Source organism: Terrapene carolina, unplaced genomic scaffold (genome assembly GCF_002925995.2).
Source record: "Terrapene carolina triunguis isolate 2854851 unplaced genomic scaffold, T_m_triunguis-2.0 Scaffold430, whole genome shotgun sequence".
NCBI lineage: Eukaryota > Metazoa > Chordata > Testudines > Emydidae > Terrapene > Terrapene triunguis.
In genome coordinates this window covers 1,454,695-1,467,300 of record NW_020664781.1, presented here as the reverse complement: position 1 = coordinate 1,467,300, position 12,606 = coordinate 1,454,695, and the positions used below count along the sequence as shown (strand labels likewise).

Below are 12,606 nucleotides of genomic sequence, written 5' to 3'. Positions count from 1 at the left end.
ATGGGAGGGGTTCCATCATCCTAGCAGATTCATTTGGAAGAGTTTAGAGCCCAGGTGGGAGAGCAGTGTTCCTCCGGAGACGCCTGGAAGACAATCTCAGCTTGTTTTCGTCTCTTCATTTCAGTTCCCTAATGAAGGCCTCTGTTGGATGGCAGGGCCTTCAGATCTTCCTCCTAGGCGCTATGCTGTGACCACAGGAAAAAAGAATAGGGAAGCTCCTTTAGTGCATTTTCAGACATTATTACAGCAGGGTTGGTTTGGGGATGTCTCCAGTTGGTCAGTTAAAGACAACGACGGAGATCTCCGAAGCTGAGCAGGGGGTTTAGCTACCCAGCTCCTGTTAATGTCAATGGGAATGTGTCTTAAGGTGTTGTAGGGCCACTCATCTCCGTAGTACTTGAGCACCCTTCCATGTCAAATCAACAGCAAGAGTGAAGTCCCCAGTGAGAGTCTTGCGGCCAAAATGTCCTAGTCAGACCTAACCCTGGCAGCTTCTGGAAGTGGTAAAGCTTCGTTTCAGGAGACTCCTTCCTCCCGTCGTTCTGCGGCCAGGACCCGTAGACACTGTTCATTAGCAGCCATTCCTAAGGCCCCCCATCAGTAGGGTGTCTGGGGCGCTCACGAACATGAAGGGATTAACCCTGGTAGCTCTTCACGAGGCAGGGAAGCAGTCTAATCCTCTGACAGATGGGGGAACTCCGGTGCGAGCAGGTTAATGTTCACTGGGAAAGTTCGCATGGAAAACCTGTGGCAGAGGCCAGAATAAAGCCCCCAGCTGCCGTGTCCTCACACGGTGCCCTTTGGCTATTTCCATTCACCAGGAAAGGCTGACAAGACGCCTGTGTTTTATCCTTGGCTCTCCTGCTGGCTCCCTGTGGGTACGGCTGCACAGCCCGCAGCAGCGAGCCTCCCAGCGGGGCCTGACTGACTTGGACTTTCCCTCCTAGGTCATGTTTTCTAGACCTTTAATCATTTTTGATGCTCTTCTCTGGACTTCCTCCAGTTTGTCCACCTCTTTCCTGAAAGGTGGCACCCAGAACTGGACACAATACTCCAGTTGAGGCCAAATCAGGATGGGAGTAGAGCGGAAGAATTACTTCTCGTGTCCTGCTTACAACACTCCTGCTAATACATTGATTACAGACTCTTCCCCCAAGTTACCCCAGTGATTTGGCTGGTTTCCTATAGTGCTGGACCCACTCTGAATTCTGAGTCAGCTGCACTTTTGAAATCAACCTAAGCTTGAACTCCATCATTTGGTGCTGCCTTCTGCCTATCTTGCACCCCATGGCTGTAGCGTCGCTTAGCACTGGATATACAGACGTTTTGGCTTGTTTTAAATTCGGCTTTTTAAGGCCCAGATCTATTTTATTCCAGGTATTTGTGTGGCCTCCATTACTGTGGTACCCAGGCGCCTTGTATTTATCCTCGCAGCACCCCTGTGAGGAAAGGAAGTGGGGAACTACAGATGGGAAATCGAGGCACGGAGAGATTAAGGAACTTGCCCAAGGTCACTCAAGAGATCTGTGGCAGAGCATGGAGTTGCATTCAGCATTCCCAAGTCCCAGGCCTTAACCACTGGACCACCCTTCTCTATTCAGATTCTTATACTGCACCCGTCACTGTGGTATTTATTTGTGATACCTGGTCTGTTATTCCTTGGATGCCCAAGATTCCTGTTTAAATCGATGAGGTTTGGGCTCCAAGTCATTTATTTGAAGGGCTTTTCTTCAGCTTTACTTTCATTTTATATTCATAATAATGACCAACCCTTACACAGCATCTTTACACCTGGTAGGATCCCGAAGAGTTTTACCGACTGGAAATACCAGGAAGGGGTCAGTCACCCACCACGGACACGCAGCCCGATTATAACAGCAGCTGGTTTTAGGAGAGGCTCTGAAGAACTTTGTATCCTATTGGATTCTGCAGCTAACCCCCAATTCTTGCAAAAAATGCAACAGGATCTTTGAGCACACGACTGTTTTCCTTCTCTGAAGCCAGGAGTAAGTACTTGTGAAGTGTTCAGTGGGGCTCATGCTACAGACACCAAACCAAACAAAATGACTGCGCTGATTTGAATGCACAGAAGTGAGAGTCTGTTAGGTTTGCAGGGAAGGACATCCGGCACACAAATGGTTCAGTTAGTGCAGCAATGGCGACATCTCTAACGAGTTAAACCTGCAGAGGGAGGACCTTACAATCGCTCAGGGAACAAATCCAATTTTTACTTGTAACAGACAATGCATCTTTCAATTTGTCTGGCCCGGGGAACTTTGCTCTGAGCTCTGACATCGCAACAGCGAAGACGTTTAGGTTAACCATGAAATATTTAATATTTGCCAGAAAAGCGACCTGCAGGGCAGAGACCATCTAGCCAGCAGCAGAGAGACGGAAGCGTGAGGAACAGCATCAGCATTCAGTGAATGGGTTTAGACCATGATCTCACCAGGCCAGGACTGAAAGATGGAAACTCGTCTCTATTATTCATGGTTCCCATTTGAGAGCTGGCAAGGGAGGGGTTTCACAGACAGGTAAGTTACTGTAGTCCACCATTACACCACTTGCTCCTGTTCATAAGGGAGGGGAAATCCCCATTTCCTTCCTACCAATCGCAATCCCTCCACCCTTGCTAGGAAGCAGAATGCCATATAAAGATTTTGAATTTTATTGAAATAAATTAAAGGATGTGTCTGAAGCCCATAGGGCCGGGGGGCACACGGGGACTGTGAAAACCAAGCCGTCACAAAGCCAAGCATCTGACATGGCTCCTCTCAGCTGCAAAGCCATCCCCGCACATTCTGCAGTTAGCTGTCCATACACCCCTGTTCTCTCCAGAAATTCTTACCGGAGCCAGACTTGCTACAGCTGGTCTGACTTGGAATGTGCCTTAACTTCCTCTTTGAAAACCCCCTTCAAGTACTTCCTCTGACTTGAAGAGTTTCCACGCTGCAATATATCCACCCCCTCTCCACATCCTTCAGGTAAAGCGAATGGCAGCACAGTGCGTCACTGGGACAGTGGCTAGGGCTCTAGCCTGCGATGGAGGTGTCCGACCCTGACTCAGTGCAGACACCGGAGAGTTAGCCTATGGTCTCTCCTGCCTAGGAGAGTCAATAACAAACAAAAAGAGCGCGTCACCTTCCAGAACCCCACCCTCCAGTTCTGGGGGCCTGGATCCACCACCATTGTCCTTACTCACTGATGGGCCATTTTGCAAATTCCGTGTCTCGTGGTTATTTTATTCATGACCAGTACAACCGGAAGCGTGCCGCCGTGGGCCGTTTTGGCTGAACGTGGTGTGCGAGGCGTTCCCTGTGCCTATAACATAAAGGAAATTTCGTCAGGGCTCACGGGAGCCTGGATGTCCAGTTTTCGGCTTTTGCTGTCCTTCTCGACTATCTCCAGCCGCAGCGTCGGGGCCTTCCTCTCCTCCTTGTCAGGGGCGGAGCTGTCCTTGGTTTTCAGCAGCTGTTTGTCCGAATCGTCCACCGTGATTCGCAAGGTGCAGCCTCTTGGCAGAAGGTCCTGCTCGTAGGCGGCAGCTAATTGGTTCACAACACGACGCTCCACCTGCGGGAAGGAAAACACCCGCCATTAGCAAATCTTCTGCCCTCTTAGATCGGCCTGGTAGGGAACAACCTGGCATCTGCAGGGGACACAGCGGATTACCTCTAATGGGTCTCTTTCATCTCTAATTCCTAGGATCAGGGCCAACCACCACTCGCCGGGCTGGAGTTGGGGGAAGTGAACAAGCACTGCTTTGTTGGGTGAATGCAGTACGCGCCCTGAACGCCAAACAGCTCCAGCTGCTTCTGAACCCCGTATGCCTGGAACCTTTCAATCAAGTAATCTCTTTGTGACTTTAACAGGTGTCAGAGTAGAAACAAACGCAAGACCAAGAGAGAGGTGTGTTTTCAAAACTATCAGTCACTATTTTCTCTCCCTCAGACTCATGGTCACTGAAGGAGCTTCTCTTCACAGGAAAGATACAAACAATAATCCCAGTGAAGAGTTTCCTGCCTCTCTCCAGCCTTTCCCAAGCAGACCGCCTGTAACACGCGTGGCCTGTCCAGAACCAGGCTGGTGTGCAAGGGGAAGTCTGCGCTGCTGGGTGCAGAAGGCAGACGGACAGGGCAAGGTAGCACATCATGCCTTACCTCGTGTTTAATAGACCGGGCGCCATAGTGCAGATTGTAGCCGTCTGCCAGCACATCCATCACCTCCCTGTCCCACAGCAAAGTGATGTTGTGTCTCACTTTGGCCTGCAGAATGAGAAAGGGACAGCATGTTAAGGAACGGTCCAGTTGGCTCCAGCTGCTCCAGGAAATGATTATCTGGAGGCCAAGAACACACTGAGCATTGGCATGGAGGGATGCTGAGGTTACCCCCAGCCAGAGCTCTGGTGAGACAAAAACTGTATAACATGGGCTGTGGGTCATGGGTGTCTGCCAGGCCTGGAGGATCCTGAGCCGCACAGGTGTATAACATACCTACCCAGGTATCCTGCTCTCATTTGACGATAGAGCTAATGATGCGTAACACATACTCCACACCCACACCCCCAGAATTCCCCACCCACAAGCCCTTGCAACTCAGCTCCATGTGCAAGCACAGCAGCAAGTGACTCTGATAAGCTCCAGGAAGTGCATGATGCTTTAGGGAATCCACGCTGCTCTGCTCCAGCATGGCATGGAGGAGAGGGGGGTCATGCCTGTGAACTAGTTCACTTGGGCACAAGAAGGTTATAGGACAAAAGTCTGGTTAGGGCCTCCGGCTGCGTATGGATTAAGGGGAAGGGGAACCCCAAAGCAATACATTCAGCAATGGTCTGGTTTTACCCTCTTGGCCCAAAAGCTCAGCTCCTTGCTGACAAGCTGGATCAGCTCCGAGTGACAGAACGGGAGAAAATAAACGATCTCGTTGATCCTTCCCAGGAACTCATCTCTTCGGAAGTGAGCCTGCCGAGGAGAAAGGGCAAAGATCAGCAGCAGCAGGCTGGAAATCTAAGCCACAGGACACTCTGGAGAGCTGCTGGCACTAGAAGAGGAGATCCCCAGGAAATCATGCCTGCCTCCAAACTGCTCTTTACACTGCCTCCCACAACACAACATGTGGCTAATAACCATTGCGCCAAGTGCATGCACCAGAAATGCCAGATCCCCACCATCGAGAGCCTCTCACGCACTGACGCTTGGGTGCTAAGGTGAGGAATTCATAAGTCTAAAAGCAGCACAGGAAGGAACTGAAAATCTCCGTGTTCTAAATTCGGCTCCGACACTCACTTGTATCATTGTGCAAGTCACTTAGGCCCAATTTTTCGTAAGTGCCCACTGATTTTGTGTGCCTGTGTTTTTGAGAGTCTGATCTGAGACTCCTGCACCACAGCTCCTGCTAATGTCAATGAAAACTGTGGGTGTTTTGAACCTCAAGCTCTGAGCGTCTCAAGATGGGTGCCTAAAAATGCAGGAATTCAAAATTAGAGGAAGCTTAAAAATATTGGTCCAAAGCTCTTTGATCTCATTTTCTCCAGCTTTAAACAAATATTGCTCTACCTCACATATGGATTGTGAGGATGCCTTCAGGTTTGTATAGTGCTCTGAAGATGTAACACCCCATGCCATCGTTAAGTGTTGTTATTAATAGCAGATTTATGTGGCACAGAGCTGGGCAGCTGCCTACCACCAGTGAAACTTCCAGTGCCTGCTAGGTGCTGTGGGAAATGGTCTCTCTTTAAAACTAGACAGAAGCACTGAAGAATGCGCTCTTGGGAACGATTCTGTACTGTCTGGGAATAGTGAACGGACTCGAGGCCCTAATAAGTCTCTCATCTCTAACTTCTACAATACTCGGGTCAGCAAGAGGAGATTTGATTCCACGTCTACACAAGGAATGTGCCATCTGCAGTGAAGGCAAAGCTCCTTGTTTGTGTTGGAAGGGCAAGTCCAGCAGCACGCAGAGTTGCCTTAGAAACTTCTTAAAGAAGCGTAAGAGCAAAAGAACAGAAGCTAAGCTCCAGAATTTGTCATTCTGACACATTACATGTGTTTTTTATATATATATATATTTGGAACATGTCAATTCTGTGCACGGCCCTTACGCTGGTGATTGAATACTGGGCTGTAATTCAATTGGGAGTTCTGCTGCCATCCATTAACCGGCTCACATACACTCACTGCTTGTGGCAACAGCAGAACCTCCTCCATCGACGAGTTAACCCCTCAGCACCAGGAGCTGTGTGTGTATGTGTGTATGAGAGAGGGACTGTGTCTGAACATCTGGGTGTGACACCACATGATGGAGGGTAACATTACTGCTATGTTTTTCATGGCATTGGGCGTGGGGCTCAGCTCCCCAATTTGGCCTTGTCCATACTGGGAACAGAACCACACTGGCTCCCCAGTATGCTTAAAGGCAGTTGTTGGTAGCGGGGCTCTAACAGGCTTACCTGATGAGTGAGGACAGGGGTTATTTGCCATAGCCCTATGTATAAAACCACGCGATGTTGGTTAGCTGGATTGGGGCGGGGTGCCCATTATCCACTGCATCAAGCTTAAATGTAAAGGCTACCCTGGCTTACATCACTGATCTGGTCTCATAGATTCATAGATTCTAGGACTGGAAGGGACCTCAAGAGGTCATCGAGTCCAGTCCCCTGCCCTCATGGCAGGACCAATACTGTCTAGACCATCCCTGATAGACATTTATCTAACCTACTCTTAAATATCTCCAGAGATGGAGATTCCACAACCTCCCTAGGCAATTTATTCCAGTGTTTAACCACCCTGACAGTTAAGAACTTTTTCCTAATGTCCAACCTAAACCTCCCTTGCTGCAGTTTAAGCCCATTGCTTCTTGTTCTATCCTTAGAGGCTAAGGTGAACAAGTTTTCTCCCTCCTCCTTATGACACCCTTTTAGATACCTGAAAACTGCTATCATGTCCCCTCTCAGTCTTCTCTTTTCCAAACTAAACAAACCCAATTCTTTCAGCCTTCCTTCATAGGTCATGTTCTCAAGACCTTTAATCATTCTTGTTGCTCTTCTCTGGACCCTCTCCAATTTCTCCACATCTTTCTTGAAATGCGGTGCCCAGAACTGGACACAATACTCCAGCTGAGGCCTAACCAGCGCAGAGTAGAGCAGAAGAATGACTTCTCGTGTCTTGCTCACAACATACCTGTTAATACATCCCAGAATCACGTTTGCTTTTTTTGCAACAGCATCACACTGTTGACTCATATTTAGCTTGTGGTCCACTATAACCCCTAGATCCCTTTCTGCCGTACTCCTTCCTAGACAGTCTCTTCCCATTCTGTATGTGTGAAACTGATTTTTCCTTCCTATGTGGAGCACTTTGCATTTGTCTTTGTTAAACTTCATCCTGTTTAACTCAGACCATTTCTCCAATTTGCCCAGATCATTTTGAATTATGAACCTGTCCTCCAAAGCAGTTGCAATCCCTCCCAGTTTGGTATCATCCGCAAACGTAATAAGCGTACTTTCTATGCCAATATCTAAGTCGTTAATGAAGATATTGAACAGAGCCGGTCCCAAAACAGACCCCTGCGGAACCCCACTTGTTATGCCTTTCCAGCAGGATTGGGAACTATTAATAACAACTCTCTGAGTACGGTTATCCAGCCAGTTATGCACCCACCTTATAGTAGCCCCTTCTAAATTGTATTTGCCTAGTTTATCGATAAGAATATCATGTGAGACCGTATCAAATGCCTTACTAAAGTCTAGGTATACCACATCCACAGCTTCTCCCTTATCCACAAGACTCGTTATCCTATCAAAGAAAGCTATCAGTCTTATCACTTCTCCCCTTTTGCCAGTGATGCCATATGCCCCCATTTGTCCTCTCCTTCCATAATCATCTCCGTGCCTTCCCCATGCCTCCCTCCATGCATGGAATACCTTCTCTGTACCAGCGGGCCAAGCCTCCCGTCTCCCTTCACTCACACCCCTCCAGACTCAGACCCGCACCTGCAGTGCCCACAAGAAATGAGTCAAGGGCGCTATGAATAATCAGAGCTCCTTGTCATTCACTCCTTGGGGCCTTTCACAGTGGGCCAGGGAGGCTTGGGGAGGGGCAGAGCTTTTGTGTTCCTGCTCCACAGACTGGCGGAAATGAGACAAGTCAGAGAACCCGGGGGAACCTGCCAGTGGCTTTCTACTGGCCAACCCAGCTGCAACACTGAAGCCATCTTTGGAGGAGGCCACTGTGAGCGCATGCCTTCCCTGACTGGCTCCTGCACGCCACACAAAGCCCAAGCTCACCCTCTCCCTGAGGCCTGGCTGTATTGAAACGGGAGTGGACGATAAGATCATCGCCCCAGGCCTGGCTGCTCCGAGGGTTCCTGCCTCACCACGGTCCATTCCGCACCCTAGGTCCCGCTTCAGCCAAAGCCCTCCCCAAAGCTCACTCCCGCTGTGTTGTTACAAGGAGCGGGAGTCTGGGCTGTTTTGGAGACCGGTGCAGCCGTGGCGTAACTTAGGCAGCCCAGCCCAGTCTCAGCTGCCTATGGGCAGCAGCAACACCCAGAATCTCCATGGCATTATACGCTTTTCTGGTCCCCTCACTCTGCTGCAGAGCACAGAGGCTGGGCCAGGATTGGGATGGGGGAGAATCCCAAGTTAGTCCTTCCCCTGCCAGGCCACCCGCTGGACTGTAAGCTGTCAAGGCAGAGACTGCACACCTAGCACACTTCTGGGTGATCGAAAATAAACAGCAACAACGGCCCAGGGATGAAAATCTAGGATATCTGAAATAGGCAATAAATAAAACCCTCTGTACCTTTAAGATTGGGCGAATAACGTTCTCCTTGAATTGCTTCGAGATGGTTATCTTGTCAGTCATCTGGACATCATCTGAAAGGAGACAAAGTCACAGAGTATAAATGTCTAAGGCAGGGCACAGGATGCGCCTCGTGTCTCACTGACCCCTGGAAGAGCGAACAGACACGGCACTTTGCATAGGAGTGAGGAAATGGGCAGGAACAGAAGACTGAGGCTTACGGGAGACTCTGGAAAAGAGACCCAGGAAGTCCTCATACAGGCATGGGCATGCACTGCCTCAAGGACCGCACAGGTACTACCCTGCTGGCAGCATGGCTTTCTGCAGCTGCCTTTGTGCATGCCATGACCGTCACTCGCGATCAAAGCCCACCGGCTTCTCAAGAATAAGCAGGTTAAAGAATTAGCACGCATGGGAGGAAGCTTGTTCTTTGTACCCCACTGACCTACTCCATGGGATCCACTGTGCCTGTCAAATATACGTGAGCAAATGGCCTCACTATGCCTGGGGTGCATGGAGATCTCATAGCCCATGGACCCACCCTGTGCCAGCTGCATATACCAGAGGGGACTACAGCTCACTGATGATACTTACTGTGCATGGGACCCTCTGTACCATGCTCTCATAATCCCAGAGAGCTCTCAATTCATCTCCGTAAGGAGACCTCTTCGATAACACAGGACCTGGCCTGGCCTCCATAGATTATCTATGGATTGTGGAGCAAATGTCATGACCGATGCTGATTACATTACACACAAAGTACCCTGCCGTCTAGTGTTGTTATGCTTATGGCTGTCACACCTGATCAGTCAGACATACAGGCGTAGGCTCTGCACTATTTTCCGAGCTCTGCATTTTTAAATCTCTTTAGCAAACAGCAAAACTTGCACTTAGCAATTAGCTGTTTATAGCCTAAAAATCTCTCTTCATTTCTCTCTCCCTCTGCAATTAGTTAGCTACATTATTTAATGCAGCAATTTTTGTTGAGCTATTGCTTGCGTGAAAGATGCTATGGGGAGAATTTCTGAAAGCATGCCAATGGTCAGCTCTTTGAAAGTCCCATCTTATACGCTCTAAGGGCTGGATCCTGAAAGCCTTACCCACCTGGCTAGTACCACTGGCATCCATTATTCACGTCAAGCTATGGCAGGCAGGGCCCTAAAGTGGCATTGTTCTGCTGTAGATGTCTGGGGACAACTGAAGGTGTTGGTTTTTAGATGCAAATCTCCAAATGGTGCAGACCCTTTGCGATCACCTCTTTCCCCATGGGATACCAGGGCAGCTGAGGTGCTGGAGCTAACCGAATCCTAGGTTAAATGGGAGGCGTTCTATGGGATGGCCCCTGAATTTTGGAATTTGCTCCCCTCCATTACTATGACAGAGCCCACATGTGTTGATGCACGGATGTTTTCCTGGTGGAGGGCTCATTGGGTAGGAGTGGGTGAGCAGGGTTGGGGAGAGAATCAGGTTGAGTGGGGTGGGAGGGTCTTTAGATACAGACCCAGGATCCCTTTGTATTTTTATGCATTCTGTAGTAAAATGTGGCACAAAAGCCTAGAGCTGGTGATAAAAGGGGGATTTTAAATACACAACAATGAATTTGGCATGGTATTGTTCCACTGTGCAGGCCCTTTGTAAGCTGAAGGTTGAACAAAACAGAGCAAAGGTGGTAACCTCGATGCACAGCTTCTTCACGTGTAACGCTTGCTGGTTTCACAGACAGATGTAAAGATACTGAAGAAGCAGCTCTTCTATTTATCCAGGTGCTTATACTGAGCTCGTCCCCATAACATTCAAGCAGCTCTCAAAGCTGAGAACTCAGCAAATTACAGGGCGGCAGATGAAAATCGACTGCAACCAGACTTTAGAGTCCAAAATACATTTTGCAGGTTGTCATTCATTGCCGCCATCTCAGTAAATTGTACTAATCTCCCAGAAATTAAAATTCAATTCTGTCCTCGTTTAGAAGGTGGCACTTGGCATTTTTAAATGTTATTCTTGAAAGTTCAGTTGCAAATGTGCCTTGTTCTTTACCTATTTTGACTGAATATCAAAGGTTCTGTATAAAGTGAGTTCTGCCACCTACCACTCAAGATTAAAAAATGTGTGAGAGAGCGAGCGAGAGAGAGAGAAGCTGAGAAACATACATGGCCATCACTAATAATTAAAGTTTTTGGTTTCATGACAGTGAGAGTTGTGAGGTTGCTAGTTCCACACCGAAGGTTTAGCAGATCACTCAGAACAAATTCTCAGCCATTTCCAGTGGATTTCCTAGTTAGGTGAAGTTCTCATTGGAATGACCATCTGCGATGATGCTGTATGTGTGTGACAAGAGCAGCCACTTCTCCAGAAAGCTTAAGACACCAAAAAGAAACTAAACTCTTCTCACATAGATAGTTAAGCACCAAGAACGAACAACTGTTCCCCTAATTACCAGCCCACTTTAAAGATGACAGTCATTACAGCTGGTGTGGTGTAACCACTACCTATCATGCTGACCAATATTGTTCCAATGTTTCCTTGTACTCCCCCATTGGTCTGTCTGCGTGTGTTCATCCATTCTCTCTTGTCTTATGTTCAGATTGTCAGATCTTTAGGGCAGGGACCGTCCTTTTGTTCTGTGTTTGTACAGCACCTGGCACAATGGGAGCCTGGTCTGTGACTGGCATTCTTAGGTGCTATGATTATAAACAAAACAACTACAGCGGACCCTCGCTAGAACGCGCATCTATATAGCGCAAATTCACTTATAGTGCGGGACCGCGCATGGATCCAAAACCCCACATTCTAGTGAGGGTCCGGTGTACTAAAGACCGGGAGCAGCTGAGGACTAAGATGTACATTTGAATTCTCAGCCACTCCCACTACTTACAAATACCGTTTATTTGAATTTTTAGAAGATGCACCCTATCCATTGCCCTATGCTGATGTTCAATAAGAGAAAGCTACTTACCTGTAATTCTGCTTCTTTGAAGATCATCTCACAGGATCCTCACTCTTGGGTCTGATGCTTCCGGCATGAGTCACGGTAGAACTTCTCTAGCTCAGAAGTTTTTGGAGCTCAGAAGCAAGAAAGGATAATGCAAAAGGTCCTGCTCTGTGCTCGTTAGACACCCATCACCATCATAGACCCTAGAACCATCCAGACAGTTCAAGAATGGTGTGGGACGCAAGAGCGCCTCAAAAACTAAGCCAACTGGAAATTGTACCATAAAAATGGACAAACAAATACAATTTCTAATAATTTAAGAAAAATTCTAAATAAAGTATGGCCCCTCAAGAGCTGCGCCCTCAGACTTGGAGGGGAGATGGGTGGGTAGGCGAAGGGGAATCCTCCGAGATGAGATCTTCCATGTGGCAGAATTTCAGGTCAATAAAGATACCATCTGTGCAAGAGCCTCACTCTTGGAGCGGAAGGAATTTGAGGAATCCCGTGTCCAGTTCTGGTGCCCGCAATTCAAGAAGGATGTTGATACATTGGAGGGGGTCAGAGAAGAGCCACAAGAATGATTAAGGATTAGAAAACATACTTTATAGTGACAGACTCAAGGAGCTCAGCCTATTAAGCTCAACAAAGAGAAGGTTAAGGGGTGACTTTATTACAGTCTACATGGGGAACAAATATTTATTAGCAATTTAGCAGAGAAAGGTGTAGTATGATCCAATGGCTGGACGTTGAAGTTAGACAAATTCAGACTGGAAATAAGGCGTAAATTGTTAATGGTGAGTGTAATTAACCACTGGAACAATTTACCAAGGGTCGTGGTCAGGGCCGGCTCTGGCTTTCTGGCCGCCCCAAGCAAAA

General features: G+C 48.2%; 1 protein-coding gene across 1 annotated transcript in view; it reads right to left on the bottom strand.

Annotated features, from left to right (window-relative positions):
- Nucleotides 1-2,652: 2,652 nt before the first annotated feature.
- CLPB (ClpB homolog, mitochondrial AAA ATPase chaperonin) overlaps nt 2,653-12,606 on the bottom strand; it is a 135,227-nt gene continuing 125,273 nt past the window's right edge. The window contains exons 14-17 of the mRNA XM_026658360.1: nt 8,802-8,875; nt 4,842-4,961; nt 4,161-4,265; nt 2,653-3,573 (exon numbers count right to left, since the gene is read on the bottom strand). Coding sequence (XP_026514145.1) covers nt 3,322-3,573; nt 4,161-4,265; nt 4,842-4,961; nt 8,802-8,875 — 551 coding nt within the window. The 3' untranslated portion in view covers nt 2,653-3,321. The remainder of the gene's footprint in view (nt 3,574-4,160; nt 4,266-4,841; nt 4,962-8,801; nt 8,876-12,606) is intronic.